The sequence below is a fragment of the Haplochromis burtoni genome, unplaced genomic scaffold, assembly GCF_018398535.1.
Source record: "Haplochromis burtoni strain Fernald_Lab_line unplaced genomic scaffold, NCSU_Asbu1 Contig_510, whole genome shotgun sequence".
Taxonomy (NCBI): domain Eukaryota; kingdom Metazoa; phylum Chordata; class Actinopteri; order Cichliformes; family Cichlidae; genus Haplochromis; species Haplochromis burtoni.
This window is the reverse complement of record NW_024582871.1, coordinates 334,984-360,105: the sequence shown is the minus strand read 5'-3', so window position 1 is coordinate 360,105 and position 25,122 is coordinate 334,984. Positions and strand designations below refer to the sequence as shown.

At 44.0% G+C, this 25,122-nt stretch overlaps 2 protein-coding genes and 1 long non-coding RNA gene across 8 annotated transcripts in view; 2 read left to right on the top strand and 1 right to left on the bottom strand.

Annotated features, from left to right (window-relative positions):
* preb (prolactin regulatory element binding) overlaps positions 1–9,038 on the bottom strand; it is a 14,449-nt gene extending 5,411 nt beyond the window's left edge. Inside the window, exons 1-6 of the mRNA XM_005947262.3 lie at positions 8,651–9,038; positions 7,337–7,443; positions 6,147–6,309; positions 5,650–5,845; positions 5,217–5,467; positions 482–562 (exon numbers count right to left, since the gene is read on the bottom strand). Coding sequence (XP_005947324.1) covers positions 482–562; positions 5,217–5,467; positions 5,650–5,845; positions 6,147–6,281 — 663 coding nt within the window. The 5' untranslated portion in view covers positions 6,282–6,309; positions 7,337–7,443; positions 8,651–9,038. The remainder of the gene's footprint in view (positions 1–481; positions 563–5,216; positions 5,468–5,649; positions 5,846–6,146; positions 6,310–7,336; positions 7,444–8,650) is intronic.
* On the top strand, positions 470–1,785 carry LOC121812293. The gene is made up of 2 exons (XR_006052978.1): positions 470–581; positions 1,154–1,785. It is a non-coding gene; the product is annotated as an uncharacterized LOC121812293 (long non-coding RNA).
* A 9,924-nt stretch (positions 9,039–18,962) lies between the features above and the next one.
* The window catches only part of adcy3a (adenylate cyclase 3a), a 69,475-nt gene continuing 63,315 nt past the window's right edge, over positions 18,963–25,122 (top strand). For 2 of the 6 annotated variants that reach the window (XM_042214001.1, XM_005947258.3), the window contains exons 1-2: positions 19,147–19,308; positions 21,064–22,145. In XM_042214001.1, coding sequence (XP_042069935.1) covers positions 21,471–22,145 — 675 coding nt within the window. In that variant the 5' untranslated portion in view covers positions 19,147–19,308; positions 21,064–21,470. The other 4 variants (XM_005947259.3, XM_005947260.3, XM_005947261.3 and 1 more) reach the window with 4 other exon arrangements.

The window sequence follows — 25,122 nt, the reverse complement described above, 5'->3', positions numbered from 1 at the left end:
AAACTTTCCTTTTTGCTAAAGCATATAGTTAGGGCTGGACCAGGTGACCCTGAATCCTCCCTTAGTGATGCTGCAATAGACGCAGGCTGGTGGGGGATTCCCATGATGCACTGGGTGTTGCTTCTTCACTCACCTTTAGACTCACTCTGTGGTTATCCATCACTCTGGATTCAATTATTAGTCATTATTAATCTCTGGCTCTCTTTTTCCTGTTAAAAAGGAGTTTTTCCTCTCAACTGTTGCCAAAATGCTTGTTCATACGGGGTCATATGACTGTTGGGGTTTTCTTTGTATTGTAGGGTACTTTACATACCTTACAGTGATTTGATATAACTTGTTGTGATTTGGTGCTATATAAAACTAAACTGGCTTGCTCCCATGTGATTGGCTGATAAGACATTTGCATTAATGAGCAGATGAACAGGTTCACCTCATCAAGTAGCTAGTGGTGCAAGTTGTGTCATTAAATATTGACACTGACCTTGTTCCCAGGACTTATATCCAAGTCTTCGATCTCTCCTTCATGTGCTTTGAAGTCAAACTTTTTCTTCAGGGAAGGAAACTGAAACAGGACATACCAGGTGAAGACAACGTTTTATTCTTCCACTGCAGGACAAATACACCAGCGTCTTATAACATCTCCCTCCACTAAATACTGAGCTCAAAAACAATAAATACATTATTATGGTTTATAGTGAAATCACGTTCTTTCCACTTGCAGATTAGCACCCCAGTGCTCATGTTTACCTTCAGTAACTACTGTTGCTGACAACAACAAGACGTGCACTGAATGATTGCTTTCTAATGACTGATAGATTTCAGCTGGTTTCATGCCTTTCTTCATGTTTTCAATGCTCCCCTGTGTCATTTCTCATTATTTAACATAATATTAACATTATAGAGAGCTATGCTTGATTTCTTTGCATGCATGGATTGGATGGGCTGTTACCAACATCTGTAGTAACACCTTTAGAAATATATGTACTTAGAAAATTGCAGATGTGATTAATACTTATTTTACCTGTTTACTGAAACATTCTAGTTATAGTTACATTATGAATATGGACAGTGTCATTTGAGGTTATCCACATTCAAACTGGATGAAGGTTTTAGGAGTTTCAGCTCCTTAACATGTGCCACCCTCTTTTTAAAGGGACCAAAAGTAATTGGACAACTGACGAAGGCCATTTCATGGGCAGGTGTGGGCAGTTCCTTCGTTCTGTCATTATCAAGCGGATAAAAGACCTGGAGTTGATTTGAGGAGTCGTGCTTGCATTTGGCAGATTTTGCTGTGAGCAGACATCATGTGGTCAAATGAGCTCTCTGTGAAACAAGCCACCCTTAAACTGCGGAAAGAGAAAACACTCACACTGTTAGGAGCGGCAAAATCTACAGTTTGGTGCATCCTGAGAAAGAAAGCAAGCACTGGTGAACTCAGCAACTCAAAAAGACCTGGACGTCCACGACAACAGTGGTGGATGATCGCAGAATCATTTCCATGGTGATGAGAAACCCTTCACAACCAAGCAACATTCTCCAGGAGGTGGGCTTATCCAAGTCTACCATAGAAGACTACGGTACATGAAAGTAAATACAGAGAGCTTACTGCAAGGTGCAGGCCGCTCATAAGTCTCAAGAACAAAAAATCTAGACTGGAGCTTGCAAAAAAAGAAAAAAGAAAAGAAAGCGAACAAAAGAGAGCACACCTAAACAGCCAGCAGAGTTCTGGAAAAGCATTCTTTGGACAGATGAAACCAACATCCACCTCTACCAGAACGATGGCAAGAAAAAAAAAAAGCACGGAGAAGGTGTGGAACAGCTCATGACCCAAAGCCATCACATCTGTTAGCACAGTGGAGACTGATGGCTTGGGGGTGCTGCCAGTGGTGCTGGGACACTGGTGTTTATAGATGTGACACAGACAGAAGCAGCCAAACTAATTCTGACGTGTTCAGAGACAAACTGTCTGCTCAAATGCAGCCAACGCCAGTCAAATTGATTGGGGGGCGTTTCATAATACAGATGGACAATGACCCAAAAACACACAGCCAAACAAACCCAGGAGTTTATTAAAGCAAAGAAGGGGAATATTCTCAAATGGCCAAATCAGTCAGCTGATCTTAACCCAATTAAGCATTTAACTATCGAAGACTTTGGACAGAAAGACCCACAAACACACAGCAGAGCTGCTGCAGTAAAGACCTGGCAGAGCATTAGAAAGGAGGAAACCTGCTCAGGTCCCTGAGTTCAAGACTCCAGGCTGTCATTCCCAGCAAAGGGTTCTCAACCAAGTACTAGAGATCCAGGGCTCGCAAAGTTTCTAAATCCCTGCTAGCCCTTCGGCCAGTCACTCTTCAGTTTTTGGTAGCCCAAAGTAAATTTAAGTAGCCCGAATAAAAAAAGATTATTTTTATTGTATAATATTGTAAAGGAAACAAAACATCAATCAAAAAATTGTTAAAACAAAAATTACAACAGCTGTATATAAATTACAATCACCAACTCAAATATTTGGTTCTAACTGAACAGAAGTTTCTGTGAACTTGTAAGAACTGTGTAGGACAAGAATCAGCCTGTGTCAGATCCTGATCTGACATTTCCACTCAAGTCACGGATGAGAAAATGCCACTCGACGTTGAGGGCATAGCATCTCCTTCATCAGCTTTCTCTTCCTGTGCATTGCCCTCCATTTCACTGCTCTTTGTTCTTGTCGGGGTTTTATGATCCAGGTGTCTTGAACCTTTTCCAGAAAACATCCAGAAACGAATCGACTTGTCAGGGCAAAAAGATTCAACTGTTTCCCCATTAATGGAGAGTTGCATGCAGTCATTCAGTGTTTCAGGGTGTAGAGAGGTACGATGTGTTGTCTTCACTCGGTTCATGCAAGAAAATCCTCTCTCACAGATGGCTGTCGATGGACTAAGTGTCAGCATTAATTTCACCAGCAACAAGATATGAGAGAGATGTTCTGGATCTCAGAGAGGAGATCTCTGTACAAGCAATCTACTTTGCGACCCCGGCGTTCTGCAAGCCACACTTTTAGATCCATCCATTCTTGTGGAATTTTCTCTTTCTCTTCTGCATCTAGCAAACAGGCAAAATGTGTGACAAGATAATCCACCTCTTCATCCCCATAATTTGCTAGTTCTTCTCTGGGGTAGGGAAGAGTGGAAGGGTCAAAAACCTTGAAACAAGAGAGAGGCTTTTCATGGAGATTTTTAAATCTGTTGTCCATGTACTTGACTGTGTTGTCAATAATCTTCTGGATCTCTGCACCAAAGGTGTCTTTGTCTGTTCCCTCACCTCTTCTAGCAGGTCGCTGACTTTTTGTTAGCTGAGTTCCACAGTAGCAAATGCTACCATCCTGGTTCGCTGTGAACTTTGTGTCCAAGCTTTTCTGATATTCTCCTGGTTTTGTTTTTAGGCTGAGTAAGCGTGATGTTGTGCTCTCAACTAACTGATTTGTTCGTGTGATGTTTAGGTTATCATGCTGAAAATCAGTAGAGCACTTGGATAAGATGGTACTGTAGTCCAACATGAAATGCAGGAAGCGAACAAATTTCTCAGTCTTCATCTCCTGCACCACCCCCTTAGCCTTGGCTGCATCCTCGGCTTTGACATCACTTCCTTCTGCCATGTTCTCCATATGAACATCAGTGGGAGTGTAATTTTTTTCCACAGCCTTTAGTCATCTCCGCCGGCTTGGAGTCACCGTGTGCTCTTCAGCCCACTGAAAGGTGCCAGCCTCTCATTTAGCAGTTCACTTATCTCTGTCAGCTCTCTTCGCTTCTTTGGGGAATAGTAGTACATCTTAAAGATGGTTTTCAGTGTATCTTCAAATTTCACCAGGTACTCACAGCCTTTCACGCTATCCAGCACGGCTAGCTCTAGTTTGTGTGCCACACAGTGGATTGTTATGATGTGGGGCATCCTCTGTTTCAGTCTCCCAGCTACTCCTGTTTTCTCCCCCATCATCACTGCAGCGCCATCAACAGTTGCACACACTACTTTTTCTTTGCACGTATCTTCTCTGATACCCATGGTGTTCGCTGCTTCATCAAAAGCCTCTAAAATACCTGCAGCATTTGCACTCTTGACTGGCTGACATTTGATCATGTATGTGGCTACGTCACCATTATCCCTCACATACCTGACGTGAACCAGCTCCTGTTCTATTATACCAGTGTCTGTACTGCCATCTGCAAGAATGGATAAGAACCTGCTTTCTTGAATTTCCTTTTCAATCCGGTGTCTTGAAGTTTGCGCTGCTGCTCCAATAAACTCTGCGAGCATGGTCACTGAGGCAAGTGGAACCAAGATCGAGGCCGTTTGCTTTCTGAAGTTTGCAAAGACGGCTAAATTTTGCCAGTGGTAGTTCACTCTTTGCAACATGGTACGCAGTTCTAAACAGCTTTTCAGGACTTCTTGTTGTGCTTGGTTTATTTTTAGTATGTTTTTTGCAATAATGCATTTCTTGTGATGCAGAGATTTCTCATGGGTTCTGATGGGGTCTTTCCTAAAATTACTGGTCCCAGTAACAAAGGCGCTTGTCGACTCAAAAACTCACGACACACCCTGCAGAACATGATGCTATTTCGCTTGTCATATCCCAGCCACAGAAATGCTTTTGTCCATGAAACCAAAAAAGATGCGCTTTCTTTTTGCCTCGTAGTCTGATTTGTCAGAACTTTTCGGCGTTGTGGTCGGCTTTTCACTCACCAGTCAGTACTGCCGCTCTTTATACAGTTTGTGCGATCACAAAATGAAAGTGAAAGCAACAAACAAGCGCAAAGTCAAACGCGATTTCAATACGTCACATTTTGACAGAGGCTCATCGATGCTAATGACACAATTACCCAGCTACATTTGCAAAAGCACCTTCCTATGATAGCCCGACAGGCAGGGCTGAGATAGATTTTAGTAACCCGACTGGAAAAAGCCCCGGGACGTCGGACTAGCGATTTTGCGAGCCCTGAAATCAATACTTTATTTATTAGTTTATTTATTACTTTTGAGCCGCTGACGTGACGGCATTGTGTTTTTGAAAGAAATGCTTCAGTTTATGCAATCTTTTTGTTCCACACACTGCATGAAGGCTGAAAGTGTTCTTCATTGTGGTAATGTTCAGAACCAACATTAGAAGAAAACACCGTCTCTGTCTATGCGGAGCTAACTGTATATGTTTAACAGCTGTGGCTGAAACGATTGAGTCTTACCTCCCAGACTCTGATGTGCCCATCGGTGCCTCCAGTTAGCAGCAGGCTCTGGTCAGGACTGAACCTGACGACTTTCTGAAGCGGATCCTGAGGGTTCAGGTCTGACTGCACTTCAGCTGAAGCGGTCACAGAGATGTGAATCGTCTCGTCCTTCATATCTGACATGTTTCCAGATGGTGTAACTCCATCCTGTCCACACTTGTCTCCTTTCCCAGCTCGTAGCCTGGCGTTACCCTGCTGCTTGCTTTTCCCTGCAGCACAGAGGACACTTTTTATTTGAACAGAAGGTGTTCAGTCTTTGTCTCAGACCATAAACCCCTTTTCTTCGTGCTCAGTGCTGTAGCTGCTGTTTGGGAAATATAACATTAAATTGAATCAGACACAATAAAGAGGTGTCATTTTAGCATATTTAGCTTGTAGCAGTGTGCCTCACCATCTTTATTAGCATCTTTGGCTTCTTTCTGCGTGCACTGTTTAAACTGCATCAGACAGCAGGTCCCATCCTGTCCTGCAGCAATCACACCTTTACCTACAGCCATGTTCATGGTAGCACGTGTGTCAGTATCATGGGAGTGAAGGAGACTGGCACTGTGCTGGTATTCCCCAACGAGCTGCAGATCCAGGAAGTGCTGTAAAACACAAACATCAGTCTGCTACTGTTGTACTATGGATACAAACTCAGTGTGCATCATGTATCAGGATACTCTCACCAAACACACTCAAAACACTATTTTTGTTACAGTTTGTTTCCAGAGAGTCAAGAAATACAAGAAGAAAAGCACAAGTGAACAGAAGAACTCGTGTGCATGTAAACCGCCTGCTGTCTGTGATCATCCTGGTATACGTTATTAGATCACATAAATGAGCCTTATCAGGACAATGACACCGCAACACTACAGCGACTGTACAACACCCATCTTCAGTACTGACCACAGCGTTCTTTATGCCCGTCTTGGAGGCCCCCCCTCCTCCTGCTATGATCACCAGCCCTGTGTCAGGGTCCACTTTCACAGAGTACAAGGGGAAGGGGGCTCTGTACAAATCTGGAACCTTCTTCTTCCCCATTGTTCCTCACAAAGCTGCCAAGACACACCTGTGGAAAACAGAGTAAGTTCATCTGTGACGTCGTCTGTCCTCCCTCTGCTGAGCTACAGAGGTTACACTGAGCGATGCCGATGGCGTCCCTGAACTTTATTAAACAGTGCAACCATTAACCATCTTAGTCACGTCTAGTCCAGCAACTTCCATTTCCAATCAAACAAAATGATACAGCATAAAATAATGACCTTCACTCTGGCTGCTTGGAAGGCTTTGTGACGTTAAGAGCACGCTGCTGGAAACAGGTGTTTTGCTGGTGTTGACATGAAATCATATTAACAATAATTCAAGGTCCAACCTTACAACCCTCAGGTTAGTGGCTCAGCGTTTAATGGCCCATGTACGTTTTTTCTGGCTTGTGAAAAAGAAAGCTTTTATTTTAAAATGTTTAAATATTAATGCAATATTTTATATTATTCCACTTTCAAGTTGAAACATGTTCAGAAAGCCATGAAACCCCATGCCCCCCTTTAGACTCGCCCGTCTGCTGCAGGTATCGGATATAAAATCGGAGCTGTGAGCTGCATCATTTCACTGTGTTAAACAAACAGCAGCGACCACGTTTGCCCGTCTTCGCTCCTGAGTTTAAGGCTGGCTTTTCCCAGTAAAGGCTTTAATGACGATTTCAGGAACAGTGCTGCAGACTCTCTCCCTTTGTCTCACATACGCTGCGTCCATTGTTACTTTCAGTCCACAGTATAACAGAGCTCCAGTCCGCTACGCCGAGCATTTTAGTGGGTAAAAAGATTTAGTGTTGCTTTTGTTTTGTTGCCTCACCAGCACACCTGTTTGCACTTTTATTTGCACCAGAGTTGAAGGTCAGAAGTGAAACCGACTATACGTGATGATCATCAACTGTTCCCTTAATGTTTTTTGAGCAGGTTCTATTTCTAGCAAAAGACTAACCATTATCAGTTTAAGCTCCTCCAATGTGCTCTTTCTTCTGGCTTCTTTTATTATAACTATTTTCAAGTCATCCAATATAGTGCAAAAAATAAAGGTTTAAACAGGAGCTTGCTAACCTCTGGAAAGTCCTCATAAAGTGTTGTTGTGTGTGTTGCTGTTCAGCTGCTGGTGAGGGCAGCAGCTGTGTGCCTTCCTGTGTGCAGCTGTGCGACGCTTTGTTACCCTGAGGAGGCAAAAACAGCATTTAGATATTAATACAACAGTATGAGAAGAGTGAGGGGTTTTATAACACTAGAGCCAACAGGCTGAAAAACATCAAAGCAGACTGATGGACAAATCATTACAGGTCGAGTTGAGTGTGAAGCAGAAGCATGCGCACACACAAGTTTTGCATGAATCTTCATGGTGAATAACTGGGTGCTGGTTAGAATCTGCATGATGCTTCAGCTTCCTCTAACCCCAACCCTGGATTATTTTATTATGTAAATACAGCTATGATTAGCACTGTTTCCCACCTGAGACATTGAGGTTTGTTCTTATCACAAACACTACATGCATTAGCCTAATATACACGCTGTAGCCCTGCTCTAAAACATGTCATAAATCCCAAACAATCAAGCACAATGTTATGTAGCATTATTTTCCTCCTGTAGCGATGCTGAAGGATCTTAACTCTCGCTTCCCTGACAGTGTTAAAGCCGTGACTGGGTGTGTGTGTGTGTGTGTGTGTTTAAGGCTCTATGGTGTAAATTACACTTAATATATGTAGTGTTTCACATCCACTTTAAACGGCCATGAATTGTACGCAGATGAAATGCTTAAAGCTAACTAACTTAAGTACTATATAAAAGCCACTTTATTCATTGGAATGAAACCTGCGTGGCTGATGTCCTCTTCCTTCATGTATTACTAGTTTCTGGGTTAATGTAGTAATCGTGTTTCTTGAAGCAGCTGATGATGTGCTGGCGTGTCGGACTGAGAAAGCTACTGAGTCCCACATATAAGCTTGAAAAGAAGGTCAATTGGATTTTTGAACACGTTTCGTCCCTTCTCCAAGATGTTTGTTCAGTTTTAAGGGAAATGAAGGAGAGATCAAACGGAAGAGGCGAAATGTCGTCACAAAAGAAAAACCCTGAAAAAAAGTGCAGTTACCTTCCTTTCAAGCTCTAAGGCTACTGTAACCTGGACGGCTGAGAAGCTACACAGCCGGCCTGTCACAGGACTTTGTGCTTTAAAGAGCAGCTGAGCAGCGACTGAATGAAAAACCATGAGGTGAAAGGAAACGGTGGCAGCGACGGAACCAGAACCATGTTAATGGTGTATTTAAACCGCTACGGTTTGCTAATGTATAGCATTCGGCTGTATTTGCTACAGTTAGCGCTTTAGCTCTGCCGGCTAGCCGGTCAGTGATTTAAATGTTGGACACCTACCTGTGCTGATAGTCCTCGCTATCCTCGGCTCGTATTTTACCATCGAGGTACGAGCTCAATCTAATGATTTCATTCTGAACTGTCGCGGCAAGAACTAAACGATATCCACTGACACATACACGTCAGCAGCTAACCAGGCGTTAAGATTTCTTCTTCTTTCTCTTAAAAGAAGGAATGGCGGTGGGCAAACAGCGAACGGTGCATCATCGCCACCGTCTGGTGTCGTGTGTTGACTTGATTCCAAGAAGTAGGTTCAACAAACGGAGTTTAAAAATAAATTCCAAGTTGAACAACTCCGAGCTTCCTGCTCCACAACAGCTGATCAGAGTGAATTCAGTGTGGTTCAATGGAATGACGCACTGAAGCGCTCAGGTTCACTCTGCTGAGTGCCATAGTAGGGGAAGAAAGGCATCATCAATAGAGCCCCGAAACTACGATTCAACATAGCAACGGGTAAATAAAGACCAGTGCTGACCATGACAGGAGCATCTTGTCATCATACACTGAATAAAATTTGATATAAAAGGTATCATTTTATTATAATGTCCATGCTCATCATTTAGATTAAGCTGAATCCTAATTTTATATTTCATTTTAAATCTAATTATTCAAACGTGAACTCAGTAGATTAAATGTAGGAGGCAGAACATGAAGATCAAATGTGGAGAAAGATCTTATTTCATTACAAATGCCTCAGCGTTTATAGAGCTGTGTGTATGCAGATCAAAGTAAGCTGCTGTGAACAGATCGAGATGCCATGAGCTGGGACAGTCTGAGCATCTGCAGACACGCTCACACAGCTAATCTGTTTATCCTGCACAAAACTGGCCTGGATTTTCATGCAACATTTTAATAACACAAGTTAGTTTGTTTTTCAGGATGTTTCACATGATGAAAACACATAATTTATCAACACACATTACATGTCATTTGCAGTTCTTCTCTTCTTCCTTTCCTGTCTGCTTTATCTCTTTCTCCATCTCTGACTAAAGTTATTGTAGATCCTCTGGTTAAATGATCACTGTGCACCATTTGTCTGTTATGAGCCACCGTGCCTGTGTTTGCTAATCCAATCAGAACAGAACATGGAATATACTTTTTGATCACCAGCCCTGTGTCAGGGTCCACTTTCATAGAGTACAAGGGCAAGGGGGCTCTGTACAAAACTGGAACCTTCTTCTTCCCCATTGTTCCTCATAAAACCGCCACGGGGGCAGTAACAAATATACGATGAATGGGAATCAAACCTCTACATAATAGAGTCATTTTTGACCAGGACATGTCCTTCAACGCACATATTAAACAAATATGTAAGACTGCTTTCTTCCATTTGTGCAACATCTCTAAAATTAGAAATATCCTGTCTCAGAGTGACGCTGAAAAACTAGTTCATGCATTTATTACTTCCAGGCTGGACGACTGTAATTCATTATTATCAGGAATGTCCTAAAAACTCCCTGAAAAGCCTTCAGCTGATCCAAAATGCTGCAGCAAGAGTCCTGACAGGGACTAGAAAGAGAGAGCAGATTTCTCCTGTTTTGGCTTCCTGTTAAATCCAGAATTCAAAATCCTGCTCCTCACATACAAGGTCTTAAATAATCAGGCCCCATCTTATCTTAATGACCTTGTAGTACCATATCACCCTATTAGAGCACTTCGCTCTCGCTCTGCAGGCCTACTTGTTGTTCCTAGAGTATTTAAAAGTAGAATGGGAGGCAGAGCCTTCAGTTTTCAGGCCCCTCTTCTGTGGAACCAGCTTCCAGTTTGGATTCAGGAGACAGACACTATCTCTACTTTCAAGATTAGGCTTCAAACTTTCCTTTTTGCTAAAGCATATAGTTAGGGCTGGACCAGGTGACCCTGAATCCTCCCTTAGTTATGCTGCAATAGGCTAGGCTGCCGGGGTTCCCAGGGTGCACAAGTTTTTCCTTGAGTCACTGTGGGCCAATAATGGCTCCTCCTCATCAGACTGAAATGCCACCCTGAGTTTGTGTTGGCTCTCGTATATTTTACAGGACAATGTGCTGCCTGGTCTCTTCCCCATCACGAGGGTCTTGAACATGCCTGTATCTGTTCACAGGTCCCAGATGCTGCCTCGATCTCCTTCTGTGGACATATTGTCTGCATCTCCCTCTTTTCATTGTTGCTTCCTCCCTCATGTTGTGTGACCTTCTGTCTGTTTAACCTCAGGACAGTTTGTTCCTGTTCAGTTCAGTTATTGATTTTGGTTTGCTTTTCCTTTGGCAGGACCCCTTGGTGCCTCGGTTTGATAGGTCGGTGACTGTATAGTGATACAGTGTGTTACTCTGGTCATACAGCCTGCGGTCTGTGGCAGCTGCAGAGAGGGGTGGAGCAGTGGGCTCTGGGTGTGTGTCAGGGGAGGCTGATCCACACAGCTGTTCTCCATATCCTAATCATGTCTCCCCTATGAGTAGGATTCTGGGACTGGATAGAAGAGCTTTCTGCTGCACTGAAGGCAACTGGAAAGCTGCCCAAGGAGAGGAGCATTGGGCTGGAGAGAGTGGGACTGAAAAGCCTGCCCAGTAAATGTGATGCACTGGTTTGCACACATAAAAACAGTCACATGCTGGAAAAACTGTCAGTCTGGGTCCTTGCTAAAGTGGTGCCAAAACCCAGTCATGTTGTGACAGGTGGCTATGCATCAGGGGGCGACTGTGGTTCAGAGGGTTGGGAAGCTCGTCTTGTAACCGGAAGGTTGCCTGTTCAATCCCCTGCTCTCTGTCCTGGTCGTTGTGTCCTTGGGCAAGACACTTCACCTACCGCCTACTGGTGTTGGCCAGAGGGGCCGATGGCGCGATATGGCAGCCTCGCTTCTGTCAGTCTGCCCCAGGGCAGCTGTGGCTACAGCTGTAGCTTGCCTCCACCAGTGTGTGAATGTGAGAGTGAATGAATAGTGGCATTGTAAAGTGCTTTGGGTGTCTTGAGCTTCTGATGAGAGTGAGCTTTATTGAGGAGGATAACATTCAACAAGAATGTTGAATGGTGGCGAGAACAGAATTGACAAAACCTAAACCGAGGGAGGTCCGGAGGCCGGCCGCATGGAAGAGAGCGGCGACCTCATTCAGGGAGCCACCATCGACGGTGATGACATCCAGCTAGAGGCCTGGAAAGTGGCCGGCAAAGGCGAGGTGGTTCAGGCAGAGGCTGGCCCAGACAGCGAGGTAGAGGCTGGACCGGCGTGGAAGTCCCTAACGGCGGCGCTGCAGGCGACGGCGTGGAAGCCGCAGGCGATGGAACCGCAGACGACGGCACGGAAGCCGCACTGCAGGCCTGGCACTGCAGGCGACGGCTGGAGGGGTCCCTTCGGACCCTCCAGCGGAGACAGACGGCTGAACGGGCCCCTCGGACCCTCCAGCGGTAAAGAAGTAAAGACAGCTGAGCAGGAGACTGAACAGCCGATAAGCAGTTCTTATTGTCCTTTGCCGTACAGAACACAACCGCCGAGTAAACAGTCCCACAGTTCAAACCAGTAATATTGTCCTTCCTACTCACCACAGCCGGCTGCTCTGAAATCCCGGTGTCCGACTGTGGCGAGGGGCGTCGACGGCGCGATTGCCGCTTCCTGTTCGAAGGCTGGGTCGACGGGCCGGGCAGAATATCCTTAGTCGGGCCAGGCAGTAGTTGCTGGGCGAGAGGTAGAGGCCGGACAAACAAAGTGAAGCTCGTCCAGAAAGAAAGCCTCTGCGAGCGGGTGAAGTAAGCTGAGCAACCAGGGGAGACCAGAAACTAAGCGCTGTAGCCAATTAGCTACGGCTTGGCAAAAGTCTTTCCCCTCGTGCTCCAGCCATAATTAATCAATCTGTCCACAGAGTAAATACAGGGAGTGCAGAATTGTTAGGCAAGTTGTATTTTTGAGGAATAATTTTATTATTGAACAACAACCATGTTCTCAATGAACCCAAAAAACTCATTAATATCAAAGCTGAATGTTTTTGGAAGTAGTTTTTAGTTTGTTTTTAGTTTTAGCTATTTTAGGGGGATATCTGTGTGTGCAGGTGACTATTACTGTGCATAATTATTAGGCAACTTAACAAAAAACAAATATATACCCATTTCAATTATTTATTTTTACCAGTGAAACCAATATAACATCTCCACATTCACAAATATACATTTCTGACATTCAAAAACAAAACAAAAACAAATCAGCGACCAATATAGCCACCTTTCTTTGCAAGGACACTCAAAAGCCTGCCATCCATGGATTCTGTCAGTGTTTTGATCTGTTCACCATCAACATTGCGTGCAGCAGCAACCACAGCCTCCCAGACACTGTTCAGAGAGGTGTACTGTTTTCCCTCCTTGTAAATCTCACATTTGATGATGGACCACAGGTTCTCAATGGGGTTCAGATCAGGTGAACAAGGAGGCCATGTCATTAGTTTTTCTTCTTTTATACCCTTTCTTGCCAGCCACGCTGTGGAGTACTTGGACGCGTGTGATGGAGCATTGTCCTGCATGAAAATCATGTTTTTCTTGAAGGATGCAGACTTCTTCCTGTACCACTGCTTGAAGAAGGTGTCTTCCAGAAACTGGCAGTAGGACTGGGAGTTGAGCTTGACTCCATCCTCAACCCGAAAAGGCCCCACAAGCTCATCTTTGATGATACCAGCCCAAACCAGTACTCCACCTCCACCTTGCTGGCGTCTGAGTCGGACTGGAGCTCTCTGCCCTTTACCAATCCAGCCACGGGCCCATCCATCTGGCCCATCAAGACTCACTCTCATTTCATCAGTCCATAAAACCTTAGAAAAATCAGTCTTGAGATATTTCTTGGCCCAGTCTTGACGTTTCAGCTTGTGTGTCTTGTTCAGTGGTGGTCGTCTTTCAGCCTTTCTTACCTTGGCCATGTCTCTGAGTATTGCACACCTTGTGCTTTTGGGCACTCCAGTGATGTTGCAGCTCTGAAATATGGCCAAACTGGTGGCAAGTGGCATCTTGGCAGCTGCACGCTTGACTTTTCTCAGTTCATGGGCAGTTATTTTGCGCCTTGGTTTTTCCACACGCTTCTTGCGACCCTGTTGACTATTTTGAATGAAACGCTTGATTGTTCGATGATCACGCTTCAGAAGCTTTGCAATTTTGAGACTGCTGCATCCCTCTGCAAGATATCTCACTATTTTTGACTTTTCTGAGCCTGTCAAGTCCTTCTTTTGACCCATTTTGCCAAAGGAAAGGACGTTGCCTAATAATTATGCACACCTGATATAGGGTGTTGATGTCATTAGACCACACCCCTTCTCATTACAGAGATGCACATCACCTAATATGCTTAATTGGTAGTAGGCTTTCGAGCCTATACAGCTTGGAGTAAGACAACATGCATGAAGAGGATGATGTGGACAAAATACTCATTTGCCTAATAACTCTGCACTCCCTGTAATATCCTCCCGTAGCCCCAGGTGGGTCGAATATGCTGCAGGGTCCATGGTGGCTGGTTCGTACTGTCACGGCCAGCGGGGCAAGCCGTGTGTAAATTATTAAAGGACACAAAGTGCAAACACGGTTTCTGATGAGAGTGAGCTTTATTAAGGAGGATAACATTCAACAAAAGGGCGAGGGTGGCGAGAACAGAACTGACAAAACCTAAACTGGGAAAACTAAGAATAAAGCTGACCTGAAAGATGCAGGGGAACCACACAGGATGCCAGAGGGAGATAGGGTTAGACCACGGACTCAGAGACGTGGGCTTAACACAGAGACATGACTACACTAGAGGGGATACACAGAACCAAAACGTAAGAATAAACAAAGATACATCAAGAAATCAAAGATTAACAATACAGAACAGAAAACACTGGGTCACAGAGCCAGGACCGTGACATTGGGTCTGTCGTGGGTTTGTTACAACAATATAGATCCACAACTGCACCAAAGAGTAAAACTGTTGAATGTAGATTATTAAACATTAGGTCTTAGTTTTACAAGTCTCTATTACTGCATGAAAAATAATTGATCAACAAATTGATTTGTTCTGCCTCACAGAAACCTACTTACAGCAGAATAATTATGTTATGTTAAATGAATCAACACCCAGAGTTATACAAATTGTCAGAATCCTCGAAGCAGGGAGGGGAGCAATCTTCCACTTAGAGTTTATTAGTCAACCACAGACTCTGACAGAGTTTGAGTTCATTCAGAAGCCTGATGCTTAGCTTTGTCCACCCTAACTGTAAAACTCAAAAGACCATTTCATTTGTTATCTATCTTACACAGAGCTTCTGTCTGATTTAGTGCTCAGCTTAGATAAAATAATTATTGTGGGTGATTTTAAGATGTATGTAAGCACTAAAAATGACAGCATTTAATCTATTAATAGGCTCAACTGGCTTCTCTCAAAATGTAAAAGCAACCATCCATCACTTTAATCACATGCCAGATCTGGTTCGGATACATTGTATAGAAACTCAGCATTTAACAGTGTTTCCTGAAATCCCTCTTTAATCTGATAATTTCATAATAATGTTTACATTTATAATAATGCATTACACTACAGTAGATGTCTTTCTGAAAGTGCTGTAACTAAGTTTAAGACATGATTCCTCTACAGTTCCTGCACATCTGTCACGGTTTGCCAGGGCAAGCCGTGGGGATGTTGGAGAAAGGACCCAAATGCTGGACTCAGTGCAAATATGAACAGTGCGTTTATTTACAGTAAGGTAAATGTACACACAATAAATCTCCAGTGCGTCCCTTCAACTCCTGTGTTGTGCCTTCTCCTAAGTGCTGGTATCCGTGCTCTCTGCTCCCGTGCCTACGCACACCCCGTGCGTCCTGCTGTCCTGTGTTCCGCTCTCCTCCTGAGGAAAACACAACAGACGCAGCCGTTACGACACCAACTCCAGCAGGCATACACTTGACAGCACTAGAACCACTAACATGGAGTCTAACTCAATGATCCTGCGCCAGAGGAAGCTCCATCATTCTGTTAAGCAGCTCCCTGACGAGCCTGATCAGTAGCAGGTGTGTGAGATCCTGGGCGTGACCAGCCAGCTGGCAGGGCCACACCCACCAGGCCTGGGAGTGTCACTGCTGCACTCTCACACACGCACACCCACAAGCATGGAACACAAGAACACAGCACAGTGCAGCAAACATACATCATATGCTATAATAATGATGATAATAATAAACGTCCACACTGCTCACGGACCCCGAGTCCCCGGGACCGGGTCCGTGGCAACATCTTTAAATCACTGGTGAGCAACATCTGAACCATGAAGGAACTTTCCATACTGCTGTGGATGCTGCGTCTTGTAACGCATGGCACGATGTTTCACTGCAAGTCTGGACTTTTGGTTCTAGTCACCCTGCAAACCTCCTGTTGTTTATAACATATTCACCCCAGAAGTGTCAGTGAGAATAAACATGTTTTCTAGCTTTTCTTCTTACAGTTTAAATACATCATTTATGTCAGCATAGTATGTGAGTAACAGGTTACAGTGAGGATGAAGTCACCTGATGCTGCAAATAACATTTTCTGTTGAAAATACAAAACAAAAAACTAAAGAACTGACGGAGTCAGAGGTGAAAACTTTTAATGAACAGCACAATGTGTTGCTCTCTCTCTCTGCTGATATGATTGAATTGAGCTCGCCCACCAACCTCTTTCTTCTTGACAGTAATCATTCAAATAAGATATCTGTATATTATTTATTTATCTATTTAATTGTATTAAACTTTGGAGTTTAGTGTTTAAGTAATTGAAGTCATATTAGTCTTCACAGTCTACAGCTAAATAATGAGAGATAGGTATTGTTTGGTTTTACACGTGCATGTGTGATGAACTGAATCCGTAATATCAAAAACATGAATGCAGTCATTACAAGGCTCAGCATCAATAAGTGTGGTTATTCAAAAATGGGAATCCTTGTCCCAGGAATGCGTCGAAGCAGCAGGTACGCCACCTGCCATAACTGGGGTGGAGTGCACCATCGTGTTTTGTCATGGTCATGTGATCTGGGTGTTTTGAACCACGCTTCTGAGCAATGTTTCGAAACATCTGTGCTTTGGAAGGTCAACACAGTGTCAAAACAGCTGTTTCAGTCTTCTCATCCCTACTTCCCACTCCTCTATAGACCTTCCCTGGAATTCCTCCCTGAAGTGTGGGGAGCCTGTTCTCTGAGCGCCCTACAGAGAATTTTGGATTGTTGTGCATTTTCCCCTTGGACACCTGGAGTCCCATTTTCTCCTTTTGCTTAGTTGTGGATAGCATTTTCTGGTAAAACTCAGAATCACAGTTAGTGTGCATGGGATTCTTCCAAGCCCTGCATTTGAGTCCATTCCAGTATTCATGACAGAAGTATCCAGCCAACTTATGGATTTGGTGGACTCAGCGGACTCAGGTCATGTTCATCACGTCCTTTCCACCCAGGAAGTGTAACTCGGCTGGCTCCACGTGACTGGAGAGCTTGCCTCTGGCTTAACAAACTGTCCCAGTAAGCCCAGCTCTGTCTCCAGTTAACCCTCTGCAGGATATACTACCTCAGCGTTCTCTTCACCCTAACCTAAGGTTGCTTCCACCCCAGAAGCATTTGTGTGGTGCACTGGACTTTGAAGTCTTATTCAGCCACTCCACCAACCCGTCAGTGTGAGGGTGGTAGACGCTGATCAAAACAGATTTGTAGACGTCCCCATGCACACACCTAACCTCCACCCACTCTGCCTCTAACGATGCTCCGGCCGAACCAGATTTTGGTGGACTACAGTCTGCGTGCAACTTGAATCTACCATAGCCTGGCGTATACCCCTTTGTTATACTGTGTGTCCAGCAACACAGAACACTCATCCCATCTCCATCTGTGGGCACGCCCTTGTGTGGTTACCATCTGGTAAGGATAACGGAGTGGGATGAGTGGAAGACAGCCATCAACACTCAACTGGGCCACTTTGAGTTTTTGGTGATGCCTGTTGGTCTTACGAACAGGTCCAGAGTGTTTCAGGCCCTCGTGAATGATGTCCCTTGGTACTTCTTTAAATACTTTGTCTACCTGGATGATTTTTGTCTTCAGACCTGATGTTGTCTTCTATCTCCTCTGTATAGACCTTCCCTAAATTTACTCCCTGCATTGTGGTGAGCCTGCCTGTTCTGAGAGAGAGTTGGATTGTTTGTGTTTGCCTGTTTCCCCCTTCGAATCCCCTTTCCTTTCTCCAATAGATCTTTCTGAGTTAACTTTAGTAATTACATTCTCCAAAGAAGCCCTCTCATTAATTAATGCTTCAACCATAAATATTATTAGCCTATCTTTATAAATCAGCTACGTATCAGGCCTTCAAGATGGCAGCAGTTAAACTGTTACTTAAAAAGCATCATTTGACCAGCTGTCCTAGCTAGTTACAGGCCAATCTCCAACCTTCTTTTTATCTGAGAAACTCTTGAAAGAGAACAGCTAACTGATCATCTGTAAAAAATGGTTTATTTGAAGAGTTTCACTCAGTTTTTATTGTGCTTGGCTTACTCTGAATGTTAAATTAACCTGGCGTCCAGGTTATCAAGGAATCTTGGAGTAGTTTTGATCAGGATCCTTCAGTGCACATATGAAATATATGCTGCTTTCTTCCTCTCTGTCTCAGAGATTATTGATCTTTGGCTCTGTCTTCCTCAGCTCACCCCCAACTGGTCAGGTTAGATGGCCCCGCCCCTCCCTGAGCCTGGTGTTGCTTCTTCCTGTTTCTTCCTGTTAAAAGAGTTTTTCCTTCCCAGTGTCCCCAAAGTGTTTGCTCAAAGGGGGTCTTGTTTGATTGTTGAGGTTTTCTCTGTATTGTTGTGGGAACTCTTGGAGAATGCATCAAAAAGCACCTTGAGGTGAATGCTTTTGTGATTTGGCATCATCTAAATAAAACTGAATTGAATCAAGCCAGTTACATCACTTTTGTCATTCTAACATTTACACTCCAGGTCATGTACTTGGGGAGGGACTCGGTGTCTCACCTAAACAAATGTGGTCAGGGGAACGGTGGACTGAGATTGGCAGACAACCTGCTCTATCAGGTGCATTTCTGTTCAACACTTAGGTTGCACTGATATCTTCATATTGCCTTACATTTTGAATGAACGATGAACTGTCATGCATTGATTTAGTGGATAGAAAAAAAATTGAGGAGCCGAGAAAAAGGCTTCCAGGTAAGACAAAGCTCTGAGTGTGACAAGATCATTTATTTTACTGTATAGCAAGTTCTATTATTATTATCGTTATTACAGTTGAAATAAATATTTTACACAAACGGTGCTTGTTTTTAGGGTTGCTGTGTGGCCTGTAGAGCATTATTCACATAGCTTTCAATCACTTCTGCTCTTTCCTGCGTCAACGTTCGCGAGCAGTGATTTTATTTTGTAAGCCACCAGAAGCCTCGTTGGTTGCGCTCGTGATAAAGCTGTTCCGTGTCTTCTGCGGAAAACATCCGAGGTAAAATAATAATAATAATGAAATAAATAATAAAAATAACATTAATAATAATTCATGTTAAGAACAGTGGGGGAGGGGGCGGAGCCACCGGCCGCGGCTACTTTCTGTGACTCGTTAGATTCAGTGATTGTTTCCATCTTCACGTGAATCCGGTCTCGTGCGGGGCTCCGGTAGCTGATATCTGTGTGAGGGGAATAACGTTAGCACCCACGGGAGACGGATGCTTTCACGGTAAGCGGTGCATCAGCACAGACTGTGGTTTCACAGCTCCACGGAGAGCTTGCAGTGAAGCAGGTGAACACGAAGCAGACAGCGAAGAGCCGAAGTGGAAATCACGTCCAGATAAGTTTCCGTTCGGAAGACACAGATGCTAACGCAGCCACAGAGAAAGCTACCGTGTACCACCCGAGAACCCCTTTTGTCACTGCGAGTACCGTGGACGTGGAAATGTCCTCAGGCAACACAAGCCCACTGGCTTTTGTTTGTTTTTAGTGTGGTTTTACGACATGTGTACCTGTGGGAGCGCAACATGTAACCAGGTAGGCCCACAGCGGAGAGCCTCGCTCTAGCGTGGAGAGACCCTAACGCCAAAACGTGGCCGTTTCACGCCGCCTGCCTTTAACAGAGGTGCGAGCCCAGGGAACAATCATCCATCTGTCGCTGTGCATCGGTTAGTTTGTTAAAAAGGGATTTATTGAAACGTGTAAACACGCAGTCCAGAGAGCAAACAGAGCTTCGTAGATTTTGTATGACTGCCTTTATTCGTCAGCACAGGTGAGCTGTCATCAACAAGCTTTTCAAATGTGTTCGCAGTCTTCAGAAATAGTTCTCCGGGCTCCTAGAAGGACACCCCAAAGTTCCTCTTCGTACTCACGCACTGCTTCATGGTATTAAAGTCTGAGTTTGGAGGATCGTCTCTGACGCACAGTTTTATGTTGTGCATTTGTAATGTGTTCGGGATCGTTGCCATGCCGAAAAAATAAAGCCACTGTCCAAAACCCTTTTGGTACTGTGTGGTGGATCAAACTCTGACACTACTTTTCTACATTCGTATCCATTGTGCGGAGATCCCCACGGCTCCTGACTGAGCAGCAGCCCCAAACACCCAACCTGCACCGTCACACGGCTGCGGACGTCTGCCTCCGTGGATCAAGTTTTGGCTTTGACTTTCACATGCTGTTCATTTGCTGTGTAACCACTTCTTCTTCTTTTGTTTCCCCTGCATGTTTTAGGGCACACAGCTCATTAAGCTGATATTTATTTTGCAGTTAATAGTGCTTTAGTAGTCACTTTTGTGGGTCACACTCAGACCTATAGCCTTTAGTGACGCGGTCACCTGTGAGCTGAACTGGTATCTATCTTTGCCTTTGTTCATAGATTCAACTAAAATATTGTTTACATATTTTGCTGCACCAGATATGTAAACGCATCTGGTGCAGCAAAGTGCATGGATTAAGTTTGCAGGTTAAAATAGTTGGCTGTTCATCCCTTAAGCTAAGTGCCTCGTAGTTCAGTGTTAAGATAAGCAGATTAGCAAACAAAAAGCCGTACTTTGAAAAAGTTTAGGGACAAGGACTGGAAAGTGAGTGAATTTGAGAAGGCCTGGAACTGCTGTACAAGACATTTGAGAAGCGCCGTGGACTATACTTAAAAGCCCAACTGAAATGAATTCTATCCATTCAGCAGAGAAGAAAAGTGGTCAAATATCCACCCAGAAGCTTGTTCATGGCTGTCGAAAGCATGTAGTCAAGGTGCAACTTGCTAAGGGACATTTAACCAAATATTAGCGGCGTGTATGTGTATAATCTTGACTGCGTGAGAGAAAATCCAAAATAAGTTCAAATGTTTCCCCTGCGATTCTTGTCATTTAAAGCCATTAAAGATGTCTGCTGTGTAATGATTCCACCCGGGAAAAAGAGCAGTTAAAAAAGTTAGCGTGACACTTCTACCTGTTGCTCTCTGGTGACTTTGTGTTTCTTTATTCAGGTCATGTGAGATTTATGGAAAGCGGAGGAATGAAGGCAGTGACACAAAGAGAAAATCAGCGGAGTAAATGTTAATACGTCCAACTTTGATATGTGGCCTACGGAGACGACCGGGCTCAGGTGAAACGGTCCCATTTGCAAAGCTGAAAAACCAGAGGTGGACATCACGATGATGAAGAGTAGGCGTGCTCAGAGTGGACCTATGAGAGAAGGCTAAGCACGTCAAGTGACCTCACTGGATGGAGTGACTGTGGATGCAGAGAGGACGTCTCTCCAGTGTCCTGACAGTCTGCTGTCCACACGTGTGGGCTTCCCTCACAGGATGTGAACCTGAGACTTCGCTCGGTGTTTGATTTATGCTTCCATTGTTTTTGAAAGAAGACTGGGAGCTGCAGCTGAATGTAAACCATGCCTCGGAACCGAGCCTTTTCTGAGCCCGAGTATTCTGCTGAGTATTCAGCAGACTGCTCTGTGACGTTGCCCTCTGACCCCGGGCAGGCAGTGGGGCGAACACACGAGGTCACGGTGCGGACCTCGGGATGCTGCCTCTGTCTGCCGCGTTTCATGCGCCTGACCTTTGCGCCCGAGTCCTTGGAGAATCTTTACCAGACCTACTTTAGACGGCAGAGACACGAAACCCTGCTGGTGCTCGTTGTGTTTGCCGCGCTGTTCGACAGCTACATCATCCTCATGTGTGCTGTGGTCTACACCGCTGATAAGCTGGCTTCTGTTTTAGTGGCATCAGTGGGACTGGCAGCAGATATCATTCTCTATCTGCTGTGCCGCTTTGGGCTGCTGCCAGACCGCATCTCCCGGCGGGTGTTGCCCTATGCCCTGTGGGTGCTCATAGCCGCTCAGATATTCTGCTACCTGGGGTTGAATTATGCTCGCTTCCACCAGGCCAGCGACACTGTAGGCTGGCAGGCTTTCTTCAGTTTTTCGGTTTTTCTGACTCTGCCTTTGAGACTGACTCCCATTGTGCTCATCACCACTGTGTCCTGTGGGGTCCACACTCTGGTTCTGGGTGTCACCATTGCCCAGCAGCAGCAGGATGACATACACGGCGCAGCACTCGGCAGACAGGTGAGAGTTGAGTTGTCTGTTTGTTAATGCATTGAATTTCCTGTGTCTAATGGCATGTAGCCAGATGTAAGGCAGTAAAGCTCCCCAAAGCCAAATATCTCCGTTTCACAGGGATACTAACTACTACTGGATAGGTCTGGTAACTGTACGCAGATTACACAGTTGACAGAACAACCCGCAGAGTCCTCTTTGTTGGTTTCCTTTTTAAATAACGTTTATTTTCATATATTGTGTTTTAAGAGAAGCAGTAGCTGACTACATGACAAGTTATTATTAACATTAGTGCCACAGGTCTGCCCTGAAAGTATGGACGAGTGTCCAGATGAAACCAGAGTCATGAAACTGCATTAGGAACAGGAAAAGTTTCACTTTTATGGTAAAATTATTATTTCAACTTGTCAGTATCTAAATCTGCCATTCACATATAACAGCCATTGTAATCGATACTTTTTCTATCTATCAATATAAAGTATCAGGGAGAAAGTAAATTATTCCACCTCATATGCTTCTTTTAAAAGGGCCACTTTGTCCAGCTGTTTGTCTTTTTCTCAGCAGTTATTAACACTTTGAGAAGATATTTGTCCTAAACGTGCAAACCAGTTAGTGTATTACCTAAATATACAGTATCAGAACTACAGTCAATCTCAAAACCTAGTGTGACTTTCATTTGTGCCACTACGTCTGACCAATAACGTTTGTGATAGTTGCATCTGTTGTATTATTAGATCCAAATCTGTCGTTTAATGGAAAAGCTAATAAAATTCTTCCATGAAAATTTTCTCCACTGGCAGAACTGGAGGTGCTGTTTTTGTTTTAAACACATATTTGTATAAAACTCACCTATTAGTGTTATATTTGCTTCTTATGTCCCATTTGACTTTGTCTTTAATGAGGACAAAAGGGTTTTTTCCCCTAGTGCTTTTTTTTTTAGCAGAGCAGAGAATTTGCAACGCGACATTTCTAAACATACTATTTTCATTATTTCTATAGAAAACCGAAATAATTTCTGCTTGCACACGATACAAGAATTATTTCAGGAACAAAAAATGGCCGGTGGCTGTTTGCATGGTTTCTCTCCAGCTTCCTTCCACAGCCCAAAGACATGCAGTTAGTGCGTTACAGTGTGTCTCTCAGTGTTGGCTTTGCATCAGCCTGGTGACCTGTCCAGGGTGTATCCTGCCTCTAGGCTCAATCCCTCCGCAACCATGCAAAGGATAAGCAGAAGATGGCTGTGAACCAAAAAAGTTATCACCCTGCTGAAAACGCCACCTTTTTATTGAGCTACAGCTGAAACCAATGCTGTGCAGTGATGTGCTTTAACTTTTCAACGCTCGAAGCTTGTAAAATCGAACTAAAACTGAGGCTTACCTTCCAGTTTACACACTTTATAAAAACTTCAGCAAGCAGGGTTTGTGTAGGTGCTTGAAATCCTTTCTTGGATTTTAATATTGTCTTTTCAGGGTTTCAAAAGTGCTTGAATTTTGGATGTGGTGCTTAAAACTGTATTTCATTCACAACATGAGTATTTGATTGCATAGTTTGCTGATCAGATGGAGAAAGAAAATGAGTCAAAAAGGCTAAAAGAAACGTTTCTCCGCTGGGGCGTGCTTTGCACCTCTGCGTCAGTCAGTCTGTTTTAATGAGTGTTGGCTGGAAAACGACAAATACGAATTATGGATAAGACGAGGACCAAATCCATGCGTAGCCACATGCAAAGTCTGCAAAAAGGATTTTCACAGTGGGGGAGTCTGCGTTCTCGAGTCACATGAAAGGTACGTGCACATTACACAGTAATGCTAATTTGTTTATTTTCGCTACTTAGCAAATTCACAGGATAAATTGTGAGTGTGATGCAGTAAAGCAGTACTAGTGATAATTTATGGAATATGCGTTAACCTAGCTAACATTACTTAGCAGTAACAGTGACTGTAATTAGTTCCCTCAACTGAAAGCTTTAAACATTAGCCCAATATAACCAGGGCTTTCTGAATAAAGACTATATAGCAGCAAAGTTGTCACCACCCAAATAGAAGAACACTGTCTATATTTGTATGTCTTACAATTTGCAGCTTTTTAAAGTGTTAACTTGGTTCCTTTGGGAACACTTTGAGGGGTTAAATAGAGCTGAGAATCCCAATGCAGTCTGTGATCATTTAGGACTTCAGCAATAACAAAGACAGAAACAAAGTTAAGCATATCACTGATAGTTGTATTGGGATTTATTATTTTTTTTAAATAACCTGTCTGCTATTTTTCTTTTTTGCTGAGTCGGAAGGAAGATTGTGCTTCATCTGAAGTCCAACAGGCTTCAAAGACCTGCAACAGAAAATGAAAAGAGTCTGGAGGATTTGCAGAAGCAGCTAACTGACAAACTCAAGGAACTCTAAGGCTGCGTTCACACTGCAGGCGAAAGCGCATCAAATCCGATGTTTTTGACCCTCTGCGACCATCTATCCCATCATGGTGTGACAGTGTGAACGGCACAAATCCGATATTTTCAAATCTGATCTGGGTCACTTTCGTATGTGGTGCTGAATCCGACACATATCTGATGTTTTAGAAAGCGACTGCTGTTTGATGGTCAGGTCGCATTGAATCCGTCTTTTACGTCACTGACACAAGACAGACGCCAATTATCAGCGCCGGAGAAGACATCGTGAGCGCTTCCTGGCCATCCCGTGTAGATGTCAGTGAAACTGTTGGGAAGACAATGTTGGAGAAACGTGAACATTTTATTTGTCCTGTATAATCTGCAGATTCTGACAGGAACTATCCTTTGAAGCACCGCTCCTCTAAAACAGCAGTAAGGATCATTATTAGGCCAAATGTAAATAACAAAATAACTTAAAGCAAAATTGGGAAACGTAAAGTCCGAAACAAGTCTTTATATTAAGGCCATCAGTCAAACATACTGTTTGGTCTGGGTTAGGGCTGTTCAATATAACGATATATATCGGATGACGATATAAAAACGTCT